The 15,853-nt window shown below is 34.4% G+C and overlaps 2 protein-coding genes and 1 long non-coding RNA gene across 3 annotated transcripts; 2 read left to right on the plus strand and 1 right to left on the minus strand.

The window, feature by feature from the left end:
• The first annotated feature begins 684 nt into the window (after positions 1-684).
• On the plus strand, positions 685-1,408 carry LOC111785382. The gene is made up of 2 exons (XR_002813666.1): positions 685-907; positions 1,009-1,408. It is a non-coding gene; the product is annotated as an uncharacterized LOC111785382 (long non-coding RNA).
• Positions 1,409-10,130: 8,722 nt separating this feature from the next.
• Positions 10,131-14,077, plus strand: LOC111785380 (zinc finger CCCH domain-containing protein 30-like). Its single transcript, XM_023665790.1, has 2 exons — positions 10,131-10,395; positions 11,379-14,077. Exon 2 carries the CDS (start codon positions 11,389-11,391, stop codon positions 13,564-13,566), a length of 2,178 nt encoding a protein of 725 aa, XP_023521558.1. The 5' UTR covers positions 10,131-10,395; positions 11,379-11,388; the 3' UTR covers positions 13,567-14,077.
• A 1,167-nt stretch (positions 14,078-15,244) lies between these two features.
• LOC111785381 lies at positions 15,245-15,814 on the minus strand (the record flags this gene model as incomplete). Its single annotated transcript, XM_023665791.1, has 2 exons — positions 15,245-15,543; positions 15,629-15,814. Coding segments are annotated over 2 exons (471 nt in total), but the record flags the coding sequence as incomplete, so codon positions are not given.
• Positions 15,815-15,853: the final 39 nt, after the last annotated feature.

The following is a 15,853-nucleotide window of genomic DNA, read 5'->3' on the forward strand; positions in this document are numbered from 1 at the left end:
GGGTTTAGTACGTCCTAAGTAGATTGAGATGAGAACGGGAAATGTTTACCGTCCACTTTTCAATCTCCGCTCATCGATATTTCTAGCCGAAAGTTTTCCATAGAACATGCATGAAAGTGTTTAACTATAGAAAGTTATCCATCTGTCTTTGTTACGTCAGCAGACATTCCTAGAACCAATCAATTTTTTCTCATCAAATTGAGACGGGTTTTTAATTATTTAAGTATTTATTAAAATTAGGTATGTCATCTATCATACATTCTTGGTAGGGTTATTGTAGGTGAGAATGTTCGTTTAATCCACCTCACGTAAATGCTCTTGTGTCTGGATATTTGCCTTATAATAAAATATTAAATATAATATATACTGTAATTTATAATTTAGTACTAAATATCCTTAATAATACTAAGTTATCTTATTTATAATAAATTACCATATGATAGAAAGATAAATATCGGGATATTTGTCGTATAATAAAATATTTATAATCAAATAAATTATCATATGATAGGAAGATAAATATCGGGATATTTATCTTATAATAAAATATTTAAATATAATATATACGGTAAATTATATCCTTAACCATGGTGAAAATAGATGTGTGTATAATTTTTGAAGTAATTTTTTTTTTTTTTTTTATTTGGTAATTTTGTTGGTAATTATTGATTTTTAACAGTTGAGAGTGGTAGAGGAAATTAAAGGGGGCAGCAAGTCAGCAAAGAGCTCGTGTACATCTTCCCCGACAAGTGGGGCCCACACGAGCGATTATCACACATCGTCCGTTGATCTGTCTCCAAGAAGTCTGGAGAAGCACTGCCGTCCGATGAACGACGCAGTCAAAGTCACTGAACTCAAAGGAAGCCTCCTCGAGAGATTGGACAAGATTGAGGATAGAGTCCTGAAGGTAAACCCACTCATAAATTAAAATATTAAAATATTTTCAATTTAATTTAATTTAATTTTGTAAACAAATATTTAGTTTTTGGTGTGTTGAATTATGAACAGCTTTGTTTGCAAGTAGAGGGAGAGATTGAAAGGGAGAGGGAGATGATAATGGTTGAGAAGAGTAGGAAGAAGCCTAAGAAGAGCTTTAAACAACTTCTTCAACACTGTATGACCGGGTCGGGAAAGATCTGAATTACGGTCTCGATCAATGTATGACTCGTGATGACTTGATTTTACTTGACCTTTTAATCTCGAGTTAGGATAGTTTTGGTTGATGAGCGTTGACAGGACATTTCATTAGAGGGTTGAAGATTAATTTTGAATCTGTACAAATAAAGTCGGGTGTCTTGTTCTTGTAATGCTATTTATCATATACGATTGAACCACGAAAATTAATGTTTTGTTGAGAAGTAATTTTTTCGATCTTATAATTGAGACCAGGCGCCTTACGTGGCCTAAACTTGGAGGGTCCTTTTTCATTTTTTATTTTTTATTTTTTGGTCCTAAGGAAATTAGGTCCCAAGAAGGATTCACCAACATGTTCATGTGAAAGAGAATCATCCCTACAGGTGGAGGGTAGGGGGCCCATGTATTGGACAATCATTGTGGTGATGGGACAGTGATTGAGGACACCTACCCCTTACTTTGGGGTCCTTTTATGAGTTGGTGGGCCCTTGGATTGGTTGTGTTCATTAAATGGTAGCAACAAATTTGGAATTTGTGAGTAAATGATGTTTGACAAAGAGAGATGAAATGGATTAACCTAAGCTCGACACGATACCTAAAATTTGTTTAATTTAAAAAGACACGATTTACAAGTGTGTTACGGTTGCTTGTCCGAGACATGTTGTTTGTAGCTGCTTGTCAGATGTCCTGATTATGCTTATTTAGGTCCATATTTAGGACCTGTTGTCCATATCTGTTTTAAACTCATTTTTTATTGCTTTTATGTTCAATAGGTATTTACCGTTCTTGTTGAAACATAGATGTGTTACTTGTCACCAAAATCAAGTTTAGAATGATCACGTTAAAATGTCCCAAAATGTATCATAGGGATGTAATTAGATGTCAATTCTTCCTATCCCGGTTATATACTGTCAAAGTCGTGGTTGTTGCTTATTCGTTTTTAGCTTATAACATTGATTTCTGTTTTCAACACATTTCCTCGCTTACGTTTTCTCAAACATTTCTCTTAAACGTGACCCAAGACTCTGATCATATGTCAATATTGTCCGCAAAGTCTAACTTTCATCCAACTAATTTGTTCCTTGTATTAGAACAAATGTCACACAATCGTTATAATGACATACAAATTGTGCACCTCTCGAGCTCATATTCGACCAAGGTTGTAGTTGGCCTCATGGACTCTTTAGCTTGTTCGGTTCAAGACTCTTTGTGGGCGTAGGGCTTGGTTTTACGACTATGAATCTTGATTTTTTATAATTTGAGGCTCAGTAAGAATGAATTTAGTCTATTCGTATCGACCCAAGCCCTTTTAGTCTATTCGTTTTAGTCTATGAATTTAGTCTATTCGTTTTTAGCTTATAACAATTTAGTCTATTCGTTTTTAGCTCACAAACGGTAACGACCCAAGTCCTTTTTCTTCTAGGCTTTAAAACGCGTCTGTTAGGAAAAAGTTCTCACATCCTTATGGAGGGTGTTTCGTTCTCCTCTCCAACCAATGTGGGATTCTCACAATTCATCACCTTCAGGGCCCAACGTCCTTGCTAACACTCGTTCCTTTCTCCAATCGATGTGGGACCTCCACCAAATCCACCTCCCTTCAGGGTCTAGTGTCCTTACTGACACACCTCCTCGCGTCTACCCCCTTTGGGAATACCTCCTCGCTGGCACATAGTTTGGTGTCTGGCTCTGATACCATTTGTAACGGCTCAAGCTCACCGCTAGTAGATATTGCCCTCTTTGGGCTTTCCCTTTTGGGCTTCCCCTCAAGGCTTTAAAACGCGTCTGCTACAGAAAGGTTCCCATGTCCTTATAAAAGATGTTTTGTTCTCCTTCCCAACCAACGCGGGATTCTCACACAAATGTATGTGGACATGACATATCATTCATTCTTATCGTACATAGCTCATCAAGTGTCTTATAGGGCATAATGTGAACATGGTATCATAACATACAAGGATTGACATATTGGAAGTACATGCATCACAAGAAGTTCATAAACATCACATAATACTAGTAATAACACGTAGATAAGCCACACAGTATGTATTATTCATACAACATACAATCCATCCAACCTAGCCCAAAGGCGTTCCAATAGTAAATTCACTTAGTTTATTGGCCTAAGTCGAAATCATTAAAATATGAGCCAGTGTCCATTCGATCCTATATGTCGAGGTTTTATTATACCTATGATGTCCCGTGACATCATAGTTAAAACATATTTAAGGAATTAATTCATCAGACTCTATTATTCATTCTAAACATGATTTAAAGTATTTAAAATTGTTTAAACGTAAAAAATGACTCAAAACGATCCAATATAGTTGCTCAATCTAATTCGAGAAGAATTCAAACTATGACTTCGAGTCGGGCACATGGAGAAACTGGGCTGATTGTGAGTCAACTAACAAATCGGGCATAAACTTAACAGACTTGTCGATTGCTGAAACGAGTGTTGGGACACAGGTGCTGAGGGCTGGACGCCTGAGCTAAGCAAAGCGGATGTCTAGGTCAAAGCTACAACTCTGATGGTTGGGCTTGTCGAGATTAAGGTTTTACATCTATTTCGGTTTTCGATTTTCGATTTTTTATTCTCTCTTTTTATCGACTTAAAAGTCTCTACCCTCTGAATACTTTTCCTTAAAGTCATCAAAAGAGTGGGTGGAAAATAATTTTTTTTAAAATTTCAAATGATTTAGATCCAATTTTGAATTCAACTTTCGTACTTATTGGTTCGATATCTAAATTCTAAGATATTCTCCTTTAGTGTCCAAACATCATAAGAAAAAATCATCCGTTTCAAAAATGAGCTTCAAACGCGTAGACAACCGTTCGTACAATTTTAGTTGAATGATTTATAAAAGTGAAATTAATTATTTGGTTGAAATATGACACGATTATGTTCACGTAATAACATAAATGGTCTATAATATAAGGATAAGATTGGTTATCTTGTTCCAGTAACACTACTGTTACGACCCATTTTGTAATTTTTACAAATAATGTTAACTAAATTTATTAATCGAGAAAATTAATAATTGATATGCTATAAAATTTTAAAGTATAGTAATTTGATAAATAAAATGTAACGTTGTCGGGCCACACGCGCACTATATCCAATATAATCATATAAATAAAATAAAATAAAAAAAGGGTATGTAAAGTCCACATCCTTTGGATAGCTTTACACCAAGGGAGATAATTTTATGAATCACATAGGCTATCATATTTATTTTAATTTCATGGAATAATTATAGGTAGGACCATATTTCTTTTTAAAATAAATTGATATAATTGGTAAAATAGACCAACCACATTATTATAATCTATAATTATTCCTTAACTTTAATTACATATTTATTATAATATGTTGTGGGGACCCACTTTAGAGAAATTTATTTAAAAAAATGATAAATTAATGTTATCATTTGTTTGATCTCTGGTTATGTGGTTACTTGCTCTGTTGTTTAGGTACCATATGTTGATCTCCACTCGATATCTTCATCTGCTATCAATAAGTTGGGTATCTTCTGGGACAACACCAGTGTAGACTCTTCATCATGTGTGGATGTGAGGTATGCCTCCTCGTCATGATGCTTGTTGTGGCACTCTATTGCATAATGCACGTATTTTGTACAAAAGTAATTGTGAGAATCCCATATTGGTTGGGGAAGAGAAGAAACACTGTTTGTAAGTGTGTGGAAACTTTTCCCTAGCATCATACGCGTTTTAAAGCCTTGAGGAGAAGTCTGAAAGGAAAAGCGCTAGCGATGAGCTTGGGCTAAGAAGTAGTGGGGTCACTTACTGAGTATTCTTCATTATCGTTTTTCTTAAACTCATCCTTGTCAGCGCTGTTATTACAAAAACCATACTAAACTTGTTGAGCTCGCCCTCATCTTCCCATAATAATCCTATGCGTGTTTGCTCGTCTTTCGTTTGCAAGATCGAAGGTCTCTGTTTTCAAGCGTTTATGTCCAACGAGACAAAACCGTTCGTCTTCCATCCATTTCTCTCAACATTTCGTGTTTCCTTTTCTTATAAGTGAGATCTGAGGGTTTACTAAAGTGTAGGACTTTCGGTATGGTCGTGGGTTCGTTGGAGGCTCAGGTTCTCCGACGCTTCGTCGGAAAACACAGGTCACCCAGCGACTACGTAACCAGCACATAAAGAAACTACTCATCTACTTACCCCTATGTTCAAATGAGTCAGTTCCATCTCGTTAAATCATTTTTCTATCTCTCTATTTGGTCAAGTCTTCAAAATGACAAAAAGATTGAATCGAATACAAAACTTACTCTCACTCGTACAAATCAAACGACAAACCTTCACAGGTATATTTATAAAGAGATGTTATCTTTTGTAATAATTATAAGTGAGTCGTATCAACAGTGTTATCAAATAAGATATTCAACCTTATTCATATACTATAAATCTATTAGGTTATTTTTTACACGATTCTCTTGTATCTCAACTAATACGATTCAAGATTACATAAATAACCTTGAATTTTTTTTACCATAAAGCTGTTAAATTGCAACTAAAATAATTAAAATTATTACTGAAATTACTTTTATTTAATTAAACATGCATTAAAAACATTGTTTTTAATTTGATAATAAAGAAATTATTTTGAAAATATCATAAATAAGCTTCTAGAAGAATGTAGAAAATAATAATTAATAAAAAGTGGAATAATAAATTTTTACTCTTAACACATATATGCCAGTCAAAATCAAATTACACCATTAAAAACAAATTATTTAATTATTAATTGCCATTTTAAGCAAGAAAAATTGAGAATATTTATGAATTTATTCCATTTGATTTGATTTAAAATTATTGGACCAAATTCAATAAAAATAAAAAAAAAATAAAAAAAACAACATATTTCTCTTTATTTTATTTTTATATTGGTGACATTGATTTATTTGCTTTTTTGCCCCCTCCCCCTCTTTTTATTGCCTTAAAAGCCCCTACCCCTCAAATACTTTTCTAAAAAGTCCTCGAAAGAATGGTGGGAAAATAAATTTTCACAAACTTCAAGGAGGGAAACTTAAAAACAAGAATAAAACGATTTTTTTTTTCAACTTTGACGTTGAAAATATATGATTGCAAGTGGAACGCTGATAGATATTGTCTTTTTTAATCTATTAATATTGTTGTTAACGTTATGATTTTAAAACGCATCTATTAGGGAGACGTTTTCATACTTTTATAAGAAATGTTTCGTTTTCCTCTCCAACTGATGTGGGATCTCACAACCCGTACAATCTACCCCTCTTTGAGACTCAGCATCATCGCAAACGCGTCTTAGAGAGGTTTCCATACATTTATAAGAAATGTTTCGTCTCCCTCTCCAACCGACATGAGATCTCACAATCTACTCTCCTTAGAGGCTCAGCACCGATGTGGGATTTCATAATCCACCCCACTTACAGGTTTAGAGTCTTCGCTGGCACATTACTCGATGACTGACTCTGAGCCCACCACTAGTAGTTATTGTCTGTTTTGGCCTGTTACATGTCATTATTAGTCTCACAGTTTTAAAATCCGTCTACTAGGAGGAGGTTTTCACACCCTTATAAAAATTGTTTCGTTCCCCTCTCCAATCGATGTGGAATCTCACAATCCAACCCCTCGAGGGTTTAGTGTCCTCGCTAGCAAACCGTTCGATGTCTAACTCTAATACCATTTGTAACCGCTCAAGTCCACTGTTAGTAGATATTATTCGTTTTGGACCATTACGTATCGCCGTTAGCCTCCCAATCTTAAAACGTGTCTACTCGGGAAAGGTTTCCACACTCTAACGTGGAATCTCATATTAAATCAATTATGAGTTAGAAAGATAAATAAAATTAAAAAAAGGGGGAAAAAAAAACATATTATATAAACCCGTAAATATGTGACAAAATCTCTCATATCATTTAATTTTAAATACTCCTTGAAAAAGATAAAAATAATGAAATAATTGATTGATAAAAATACATAATTAATTAACTTAATCTAATTTTATAGCTCAAATAATTCATGCAAGTGGTTAATATAAAAATATTTTTTTTCATTCAAACCTTGAACCTTACCTATTTGATTTGTTCTTATATATATATATATATATAATGATGGGAAAAAGGGCAATAAATAAATAAATAAAGGAATAAATTAAAGAGGATTTTATTGCAAATCTTACTCCACAAGGCATCAGAAAAACAATTATTTAATTTTTATTTATTTATTTATTTATTTTATTTTAATAAAGGACAACAAAAAAAAATAAGTATAAAATAATGGAAAAGACACCAATTCAAACACGACCATCCATATCTTATGCTTTAATTCTAATGGGAAAATATTGATTGAGAGGTATTTTCCATGCTTAAAAAGTTTGGGATAAAATCCAAATTAAAATAAATAAATATATATATATATTTAAAATAATAAAAATAAAAAGATTTTTAAAAGATTTGATAGATTTATTTTTGAAAAGATTCCATTATGTCACTTATCAATAATAAATTTTTTATTATTTAGATAAGAAGTGAATATATCAATTGGATGATGTTTGAAGAATGAGTTCTATTCTTTTTTTTATTTATATTGAATATATATATTATAATGAACTTAGGTTTGAATAATTATGTTTTAAGAATATAATTTTCGCTAAATTAATAAAAAATATCGTTGGATTTAATAATTTATTTCAAAAATATCCTTTGACTTTTAAAATTTTTAATAACACCCTTCCACTTAAAAAAATTTGAAAAAGACCTAAGCTATTGGAAAAGAGTTTATTTTTATGGAAATTATTAATGCTTTATTTAAAAAATACCGTTAATATTTCGAAAATACATTTAGTATCGTAGTGCAAAAATACTCTTGAAAAGTAACATTAATATCCTTGAAATTAAAAAAAAAAATTAAAATTTTTACTTACAAATTTATTATTTTTTTATTAAAAAAGTTAGAAGAATATTAATGAAATTTTTAGAAATTCAAAAATAATATTTTTTAACGTTCAGTCATATTTTTAAAATAAATATTAAAAATTTATCAATATTTTTTTAAAAATAGAGTGGAAAGTTTATAGATATTTTTATTAATTTAGCGGTAAAAAGTGGGGTTTTTAATTATATATTTTAATAATATTTTAAAAAATATATGGTGTTTGTCTATTATAAATTTTTAAAAATTCCATATAAAAGTGATAAATTTTAATTAAAAAATGCACTTTTTTTTTATGTGTATTAATAAATAAAAAGCAAGCATCCTAATATTAACAATAAAATATATATACACAAAGTTTTCTAAATAAAAGAAGTCAATTTAAATATATTTTAATAGTTGAGATATATATTACTTAAGTATTAATATTTTTATAAAATCATTGAATTTGTAAATATGTATTTTTAATTCAATAATTGTGTACGAGGTCTTCAATTTTTTTTTCTATAATGTTGCAAAATTCAAATATCAAAGAAAATTGAAAGGAAAAAATTGGAATTATGGGAAATAATGGGGCAAAATTCAAATTTACGAAGTGACTTTTATTTTAATTTTGAATTTTTATTCGTTCGGCTAATTATTATTATATTTTGATTAAGATTTTTGTTTTTAAAATTCATATTATATATTTTAAAAAAACTAAAAAATCCCATCCAAATTATAAAAGGTGGATTCTTTAATCACATATTTTAAAACTATTTTAGAAAATATGTTAATTATTTTAATTCAATTTTAATAATAATTAAAAGACATTTCTGTCCCTCCTAAAATAATTGTAAGTTTGAAAAAGACAGTAAAGACTTAAATTGTTTAAATGTTATTAATAAATTACTTAAATTGTTTTTAATTGCTTTAATGCCATTATTATAATATTTCATTCAAGGTAACTATAAGCCCAACTTAAATATTATTATTATTTTTATTTAGTAAAAAAAAATAATCCTTTAATTTATTGGTCTAGACCAAACCTGACTATTCAAACTAAAATTAAAGGATGAGCTAACTTTATTAGATAACCGAAAATTCGAAGGTTTACATTTTTTCTTGTTAGGTCAACCCGACCAACCCAAAAATAGAATTACAACCCCAATCTTAATTTTAAAGATTATTAGGAAGATTAAGAATATTTGACGTCTGTCACTGATGTTGATAATGAGTTGTAATTTATGAAGGTTTGATATTTGAGTTTTATGACATTTTAGTTATTAATGTAACACGTATTATGGATAAATATAATTTTTTTTAAATAATTAAAAAAATAATAACTTGACAACCCACCGAATCCAAAAGAAAAGGTTGGGTTGGTAATCAACTATATTCGAGTTACTCAGGTCACCAACTCAACTTACACTCGGACGACTATAAAAAAACCTAGTATTTTTTAAAACAGTAGTGAAATTGACAATAAAAGAGGGAAATTTAAGAAAATTAAAAGAATTATGGGCCAAAAACGAAAAACGAGAAAAATCGATTTGGGGTGAAATATTGATTAAGAAAAGACACAAGGACTTTGTTGCAAAGAATTCCTAGTGACTTTTTATTTTCTTCGCATATTATTCTTTTAAAAATTTATTTTTGTCTGAAAGAGACTTTATCCTTTTTCTTTTATTATAAAACTGAAAATTCGGAGCCTCTGTTCTGTGCGACTTTTCACCTCCTCGATTTGACCCCACATTTAACTAAAATTGGACAAATGGCCACATTTCATTGGCGGACTCCAAACCCCTGCTTCCATTCCACTTAATGATCCTCCTTTAATTCCGCTCCACTGTCCACCTCCTCAGCCAGTCAACACCTCGTCCTTCACTACCACTAAGCCCCACCCTACTTCCCCTGGCCAAGCCGGTCATCCCGCTCTCAAAAGTTTGCTACTTAATTTGCATTTCATTTCGTGTGAATTTCAATGTCATTTCCCCTCATTTCCTTACAACTCCCAACATTAAATTTAAATTCCCCCAAAACTTTCCAATCCGCATTTCATTTCAATTTCAGACTTTAATTTCTTCTTCTTCGTCTTCCTCATCTCCCCCCCTGCTCTCTCTCTCTCTCTCTGTAAACTCTCTCTTCTTCTTCTTTATTTCCTTCACCGGCGCCGTTGATGATGGCCTTTAGCTTCATCTTTCCGATCTTCTTCTTTTCCTTCAGTGAAGTGGCTCTTTCTTCCTCCGTTTTCTCCTCCGATCGATGAGTGCCACTTTCGAAGCCCGCTTTCTTCTCTCTCTCAGATCTCTGCCTGGTTTTCTTCTGCTGCTATAGATAACTGTGAGTTTTTGTTTTGTAGTTCGGATTGAGCTTGAAGCTTAACATTTTGGAAAAAATATTCTTTTTATTAATTTTATATTTCGTTCGGATGGGGGATGCAAGGGTTTCAATTGGAGTTTAGTACGTGTGAAGTTTTAATTAAGTTTTATTGTTGTTGTGTTGTGAGGATCGTGATATTACAGTTGACGTTTGTTGATACTGATCTGCTTTTATCAGCTTCGTTTTCTCTTGAGAGGCCTGCTTTGTTAATTTTGAGTTTTCTCTTCTGGATTTTGATTCTAATGTTTCTCTTCTATTTACCTTTGTCTGGATAATTTTTCTTTTTTAATATTGATGTGTTCTGTTTGTTTAATTTCTGTGATCGTTGATTTTCTAGGAGTGGAGGGAAGTTGGGAGATGTTTTTTGGTGATTTTTGCGAAGAAATTTTTATAATATTAAGATGAAACAGATTGCTTTTAGTTGAAACTCTCAAGCTTCAGATCGAAACTTTCATCTTAGTAGTATCGTTTTTAATTCCGGTGATAATCGCTTAGCATATAGTACTAAAATATAGAATCATATGTCAAGTATCAGTACAGCTTTCCCCGAGTGTGGTCGCCTGCTGTTTACCTATTATAGGGTTTGTTATTCGTCTTGAGCTCCTGTGGGTACCAGTTTTCAACTCTTGGTTGGTCCTTATCATTACACAATTGGAAAGTACTCTTGGGTGGAGTGAGTTTCTGTTTTCTGATTTATTTGAGATTTTCTCGGTGGATATTTGTTATTCATAGGCCTGTTATGATTTGTTGCTTTTTGATTAAAGAGTTTTGCAATCCTGTTCACTGATTATCCTAAACTAATTTATTGTAGAAGCTTTTTATTTGCTTATTTTGGTGAGCTTTTGAACATATTCTTTTCGTATTTGTATTTAATTCCCTTTCCCTTCTGATTTTGTTGATGTAATATGAGGCATAAATGCACAGTTTTTTTTCTTTGATTGCAGATATTTGAGTATGTGTGGTGGTCCAGAAAAATCCAATTCTGCATCTACTACTTCGGCAAGATTACCTAACCCCAAAGACATGAATCATTTAACTGTTGATTGTGAGGATTCTTTTTATAGTTTACTGGAGCTTGCTTCTGACAACGATGCAGAAGGCTTCAAGAGTATGATGGAGTCTGATTTGTTTTCTCTGAACAAGTCTGGACTCTGGTATGTTCGTCAAAAAGGTTCAAAACAAGTTGTTAATGAGCACAGAACGCCTCTTATGGTTGCTGCCACATATGGTTGTGTTGATGTTCTGAAGCTTATACTATCATATCCTGAGGTTGATGTTAATCTCTCATCTGGCACAGATAAGAGCACTGCTCTCCACTGTGCTACTTCCAGTGGTTCTGTGAATGCTGTTGATATTGTCGATTTGCTATTATCTGCTGGTGCTGACCCGAAAACCAAGGATGTTAATGGTGACCGCCCCGTGGATGTCATTTTCGTTCACCCGAAATTGCAGAAGCAGAACACAAGGTTCAGGCTTGAGGAGCTTCTCAATAATCATTCAAGTGGATCTTTGGATGTGTCCTGTTTACATTTGTCAATCAAAACGCCTGATTCAGAGTCACCGCCACTTTCCTCGTCGTTGGAGGATGAGTTTCGATCTACACCCAAGTCTATTTCTTCTCCCAAATTTACTGATGGGTTTGCAAACTCTACAAAGGAGAAAAAAGAATATCCAATTGACCCATCACTTCCTGACATCAAGAACAGCATATATGCAACTGATGAGTTTCGTATGTTTTCTTTCAAGGTGAGACCTTGTTCTCGGGCGTATTCTCATGATTGGACCGAGTGTCCTTTTGTCCACCCAGGGGAGAATGCCCGCAGAAGAGACCCAAGGAAGTTTCACTACAGCTGTGTTCCTTGCCCTGACTTTAGAAAGGGGGCTTGCAGGCATGGGGATATGTGTGAATATGCACATGGAGTATTCGAGTGTTGGCTTCACCCAGCACAGTATCGAACTCGCCTTTGCAAGGATGGCACCAGTTGCAATAGGAGGGTCTGCTTCTTTGCTCACACTAACGAAGAACTAAGGCCATTGTATGTGTCCACTGGATCTGCTGTCCCGTCCCCACGATCAATTGGATCTGCTCCAACTGTAATGGATATGGCTACTGCATTGGGTCTTCTGCCTGGTTCCCCTTCATCAGTGTCAGCTTTATCTCCATCTCCATTTACTCAGACCATGTCTCCCTCTTCTAATGGTGTTTGTCACTCTTCTGTGAACTGGCAGCAACCAAATGTACCGACTCTTCATTTACCAGGAAGTAACCTTCAATCCAGCCGATTGAGGTCGTCTCTGAATGCCAGGGATATGCCTCTGGAAGATTTGAACGTCCTGCCTGACTTCAACAGTCAGCCACGGATTTTGAATGATTTGAACTGTTTCTCTCAGCCTTGTCCGACTCCTGTGTCTGTGAGCCGATCTGGCTGGACCCAAACTCTATCTCCTAACAATCTTGAAGAATTATTTTCTTCTGAGATCTCTTCGTCTCCTAGATTCTCCGATCCAGCTGCCAATGTCTTTTCCCCTACGCGCAAATCAACAATGCTAAACCAATTCCAGCAGCAGCAGCAGAACATGTTATCACCTATCAATACAAGCATTATGTCCCCTAAGAATGTTGATCATCATTTGTTGCAGGCCTCTTATGGAGTTTCATCCCCGGGAAGGATGTCGCCAAGAAACACCGAGCCACATTCACCTATGGGATCTAGGTTCTCCGCCTTCGTACAGCGTGAAAAGCATAATCTGCGCACTCTCAGTTCATGGGAGCTTGGATCTAATGTCCCAAGCTCATTGATCGGATCTCCTATCAATTCTTTGCCTAAATGGGGGTCCCCCAATGGAAAGGTGGATTGGTCGGTTGGTAAGAATGAACTGGGTCAACAAATGCGAAGGTCATCTTCTTTTGAAATGGGAAATAACGGGGAGGAGCCTGACTTATCATGGGTTCAAACCCTTGTGAAGGAATCCCCACCTGAGATGCTTAAAGAGAAGCTGGCAGTGCCTGGGAGGGGCGGTGCAGCATCCGGTGAGGGTCTAACTACTACTAAACCACAATTAGAATCCACTGATCATTCTGTGATTGGAGCTTGGCTTGAGCAGATGCAGCTTGATCAGCTTGTAGTGTAGCAAGTACAACAACAACAACAACAACATAAAATTCTTTCTGGGTAAAGGTAAGGTAAGGTAAAAGGTGAAGCTGAAGATGATGATGGTGGAGAGAGGAAGGGTTGGAAGAAGGGTCAGATTGATTGATTGATTACTCTATTCCTACAAGGATCATTCAATTACTTACCATTCATTATTTTACATCAGTCAGCGAGTCAGTCGGTGAAGTCTCTGGGCCAAAATATTAAGAAAACTCGTCCAGGTTCTATTATATTTCTCTATCCATTTTCTGCAATTTCATTTCCAATTCCAACAAAGGCTTCTTGATTCAAAAGCTGTAGAAACCAAGAGCTTTTTTCTTTTGTTCTTTTTTTTTTTCCATCTATTTAAATTTTTTCCATCCATATATGAAACAAAAAGAAGAGGGGAAGGGGAGGATATGTACTGCCAAAGATTGTCCAATTTGTCGAGAGTTTCCTCTTATTATATAATATTGATGTAAAACTTTGAATCTGAAGTTATTTTTTCTTTTGTTCTTGGTACTTATGATAGAATCTGTGTATTGGAAGTGATGTGTTTTGGTTCCTTTAATGTGGAGGAGATATGTGTAGACATTTAATAGTGTTGATGATATTGTGGAGGTGTAATTGTGTGCCCCATGGAGCCACAGTGGGTAGGGCATACTTCTTAATGGGGATTGAGGGAGTTAAGGGTGGGATTGGGTAAATAGGTATGCATCCTCTTGTTTGGTACAAGGTTTGCACCCACTAGGCATGGGAATAAATTTAGAGAGGTACATGGAGGGTTGAGACAGTTTTTTCCGTATATATTCTTGTCCCATGGAAAGGAAATGTTGAGAATTTTGTAACGGCCAAAGTTCAGCACTAGCAGATACTGTTTGCTTTGGCTTGTTACATATCGTTAATGGGGATTGAGGGATCAGTTTGGGTGTATGCGACATGGGTTTATGGAAGATTTTGTTCATGAATACTTTTGTATGTTCTCCACTTCGATTCATTTACCTATTAGATTCATTTGTTCACCTCCCATATTAATATATTCTCAATCATCTTGATTCATGTATGAACATTAGTATTGTTATATCTGGATAAAAGGTTTGTCTAACATTAGATACAGAGTAAGTATCATTTGTATTTGCCTATTGGCAATTAAAATGAATTTTGTAACTGAGACTTTGTAGTGTGAGAATGTATAAGATATATTATATGTAATTGAAATAGCTATAATGATTGGCTACCCTCCATAAATGTAGGAGAATTTCTTCAACTACAAAAATATGTTTTTTTGTTTTTTTATATTTGTGGGTGTGTAACTGACATCGATCTTTCAGTTGCGCCACAACACACCCTTTGTGTGGATGGGGTGAACGCATACCATTGGTCAACGCTCGTCGATGGGTGTCGTTGTGGTGGTTGATCGAGGAGGCTAGACGTGGGACGCCACAAGAAGAAGGCCAAGCTTTTTTCTAGGCTGGCGGCTGGTGGGGTTGTGGAGTTGCAAAAGGTGAATGGGCTGATAGGGTTTGGGCCGCCCGCTTCGCCCGGCCACCTGTGTGTTCTGGGTTCTCGGGTCGACCTGATCCGATTGGCTCTAGATCCATTTTCATTTTTTAAGTTTATAAACTAAACTTATAATTTAAAAAAAAAATATATTTTTTCTCATTATAAAGCAAAATTTATAGGCTAACAATGATCAAGAAGTTAAGCAAGTACTATTAAAAATTCGAGTATGATGCTTCCTGTCATAAGCATTTTGGACGACCAATAAGCAATCAACACGACGATGAAATTGGGGCTTTATAATTTTCCAAACCACCCTATAATTCGAAATGAAATTGAGTCGAATTCTGAGCTCCAATCCTGCTCCTGATTCAAGCTTATCCTCTATTTCTCTCCCCGCACCATACATTGGCTTCTTACTGATACCCACATTCAATCGAAACGTCGTCGTTCCACTCTCCGCGTACAATCTCGGACCCTAATTGAATAACCCACAAAAACAATAGGATTAAATTGATTGTTAAACTAATTTAATTTAAGAGGCATAGAGAATGATGGGTTACTTGGGAGGTTGCAATAGGAAGAGGCCCAAAAGACATGTGAAGAGATGGAGGAAGAATGTGAAGGGCAAAGAGCTTTGAGTAGTTGTCCACAATTACATCCATGGTGCAATTGCATGTTAGGATCTTAGTTCCAACCCCGGTCGTGTCCACTCCTTCCCCGAGCATAAACTCGTCTACTTCTCGTACCTGCATCCATTCCCGAGTATAATTTTTAGATTTTATAAA

This window comes from Cucurbita pepo, unplaced genomic scaffold (genome assembly GCF_002806865.2).
Source record: "Cucurbita pepo subsp. pepo cultivar mu-cu-16 unplaced genomic scaffold, ASM280686v2 Cp4.1_scaffold000469, whole genome shotgun sequence".
NCBI lineage: Eukaryota > Viridiplantae > Streptophyta > Magnoliopsida > Cucurbitales > Cucurbitaceae > Cucurbita > Cucurbita pepo.

Excerpts from the sequence above, each read along its gene's own strand:
- LOC111785380 (XM_023665790.1), top strand. The coding sequence starts at position 11,389 with ATGTGTGGTGGTCCAGAAAAATCCAATTCTGCATCTACTACTTCGGCA.